Source organism: Nanorana parkeri, unplaced genomic scaffold, assembly GCF_000935625.1.
Source record: "Nanorana parkeri isolate BGI_ZX_2015 unplaced genomic scaffold, ASM93562v1 scaffold376, whole genome shotgun sequence".
Classification (NCBI taxonomy): Eukaryota; Metazoa; Chordata; class Amphibia; order Anura; family Dicroglossidae; genus Nanorana; species Nanorana parkeri.
The window spans coordinates 1266526-1268474 of NW_017306644.1; the positions used below are offsets into that span (position 1 = coordinate 1266526).

The 1949-nt window shown below is 46.4% G+C and overlaps 1 protein-coding gene across 1 annotated transcript in view; it reads right to left on the reverse strand.

Moving 5' to 3' along the window:
- Positions 1–1949, reverse strand: part of MTOR (mechanistic target of rapamycin) — a gene marked incomplete at its 5' end in the record, with an annotated part of 98189 nt that overhangs the window by 33447 nt on the left and 62793 nt on the right. The window contains 2 exons of the mRNA XM_018559022.1: positions 958–1067; positions 1486–1617. Coding sequence (XP_018414524.1) covers positions 958–1067; positions 1486–1617 — 242 coding nt within the window. The remainder of the gene's footprint in view (positions 1–957; positions 1068–1485; positions 1618–1949) is intronic.

Genomic DNA, 1949 nt, shown 5'->3' on the forward strand with positions numbered 1-1949 from the left:
CCCCCCATCATCAGGGCTACAATATGAACATATACATTGATCATCCATAACATTGTGGCCACTGAGAGGTGAAGTGAAGTTGATGTTATCAAACTAGAGAAAATGGGCAAGGGTAAGGATTTGTGCAACAAGGTCCAAATTGTGATGGTTAGACGACTGGGTCAGAGCAACTCCAAAACTGCAGCTCTTGTGGGATGTTCCTGGTCTGCAGTGGTCAGGAGTCTGAGGTGATGACTTGGTCTCCAAATTCTCCAGATCTCAATCCGATCGATCATCTATGGGATGTGATGGAAAAACAAGTCCGATCCATGGAGGCCGATCACCTCACAACTTACAGGATTAAAGGATCTGTTACTGATGTCTTGGTGCCAGATACCACAGCACACCTTCAGAGGTTTAGTGGAGTCCATGCCTGGACGGGTCAGGAAAAGGGGGACCTACTCAATATTAGGCTGGTGGTCATAATGTTATGGCTGATCAGCGTATAAGAAGCCAGTGGTCGACTCAGACTACCAGGATCCACCTGTAGCTAAATGATCCCGTCTCTGGAATGGTCTCCCGAGTACTTTTCAAACTACATACAAAATCTTCAGAGGTCTAGAGGAGTCCATGCCTCGACGCGTGAGGAAAAAGGGGGACCTACACAAAATAGTTATGGCTGATCGGTGTATAAGATCCATATAAATAGAGTAGGTATAGCAAATCTACAGATATATATTTGAAAATAGTGTATACCAGGGCTCAAAATTTCAAGTCCTGAGCTACTAGCCAGGCAACCACCGTGTCATCCTTTGTGCCACCACTATGTCATCCTTTGTGCCACCACCATGTCATCCTTTGTGCCCCCACCATGTCATCCTAATTTTGAGCCCTGGTGTATACCACTGGCTATTGCTTTGGAAATAAGTACATATACATGTATGAAGGCTGCATCCAATATGGCAGCCTACTACTAACCGTGCCATGAGTTTCTGCAGTTCCTGCTTGTGCTGAGGATCATCGGCAACGTGCTGGGCCTGGAGCTGCACGTTGTTCACGAACTTCTGCATGTGCTGGAAGGCCTCGATCTGCGTCGCACGAGGGGCATGTTAGAAAAAGAGAGAGGAAGAGAAATTCAAATGGACAAAGAAGAAGGTAAAGGACGGGGTTACTCAACCAGGTCTGAACCAACAGGGAGCGCAATAGTAGGACAGAGGACATTCCAAAGTCTGGGGTGACTTCTCCCCAAGTAAATATTAGTCATTCGACAAAATCGAGTTGGAAAAATCCCAAACAAAACTGAATCTGCAGACGACCGTCCCAATGGCATTTACTGCCTCTGCTTTGCTCATTGCAGGCTCATTGTTGGCCGTGTGACATCATGGCTCCCAGACAGCTAAAGAAAACAGGCTGGGAGTCTCAAATCACTTGCAGCCTGAGTGATCCCGCCAACGTCTAGGCAATTTCTGAGCACCTGCTACGCAAACACGGATGCACGGTCAGTACCTTTCGTGTGCTCTTCCACATGTACTTCATGTAGGCGTAGGTGACCTGCGGGTGAGCGGTGGGTAAGGGCTGGTCACTCTCCAGCGCTGGGTCCACGCCAAGCAGCATCACTAGAGTCTTATGAGACAGAGCCTGCGTGCAGGACAGAAGATTGTTATTACTGGTATAAAATATGTGCTCAGGAAACAGAAATATGAACATTATCCCATGTTATCACAGCAGAATCTTGCAGTGGAAAATTCACAGAAAAGAAGAGAATCTGAATGGGCTTAAAGGGGAACAACGATGGATATTAAACTTTGATAAGTCAGGCCACTGGATGTACTCTATATACCCTGGCACTTCGGAATATTTAACCGCATATGAAAACTGCCATCGGCAATGACTTCATAAGTATACATTAGGCATATCTGTTGCAGTAAAATCCAATGTATGGATTTATACCACTAGAGGGCGCTCCCAGG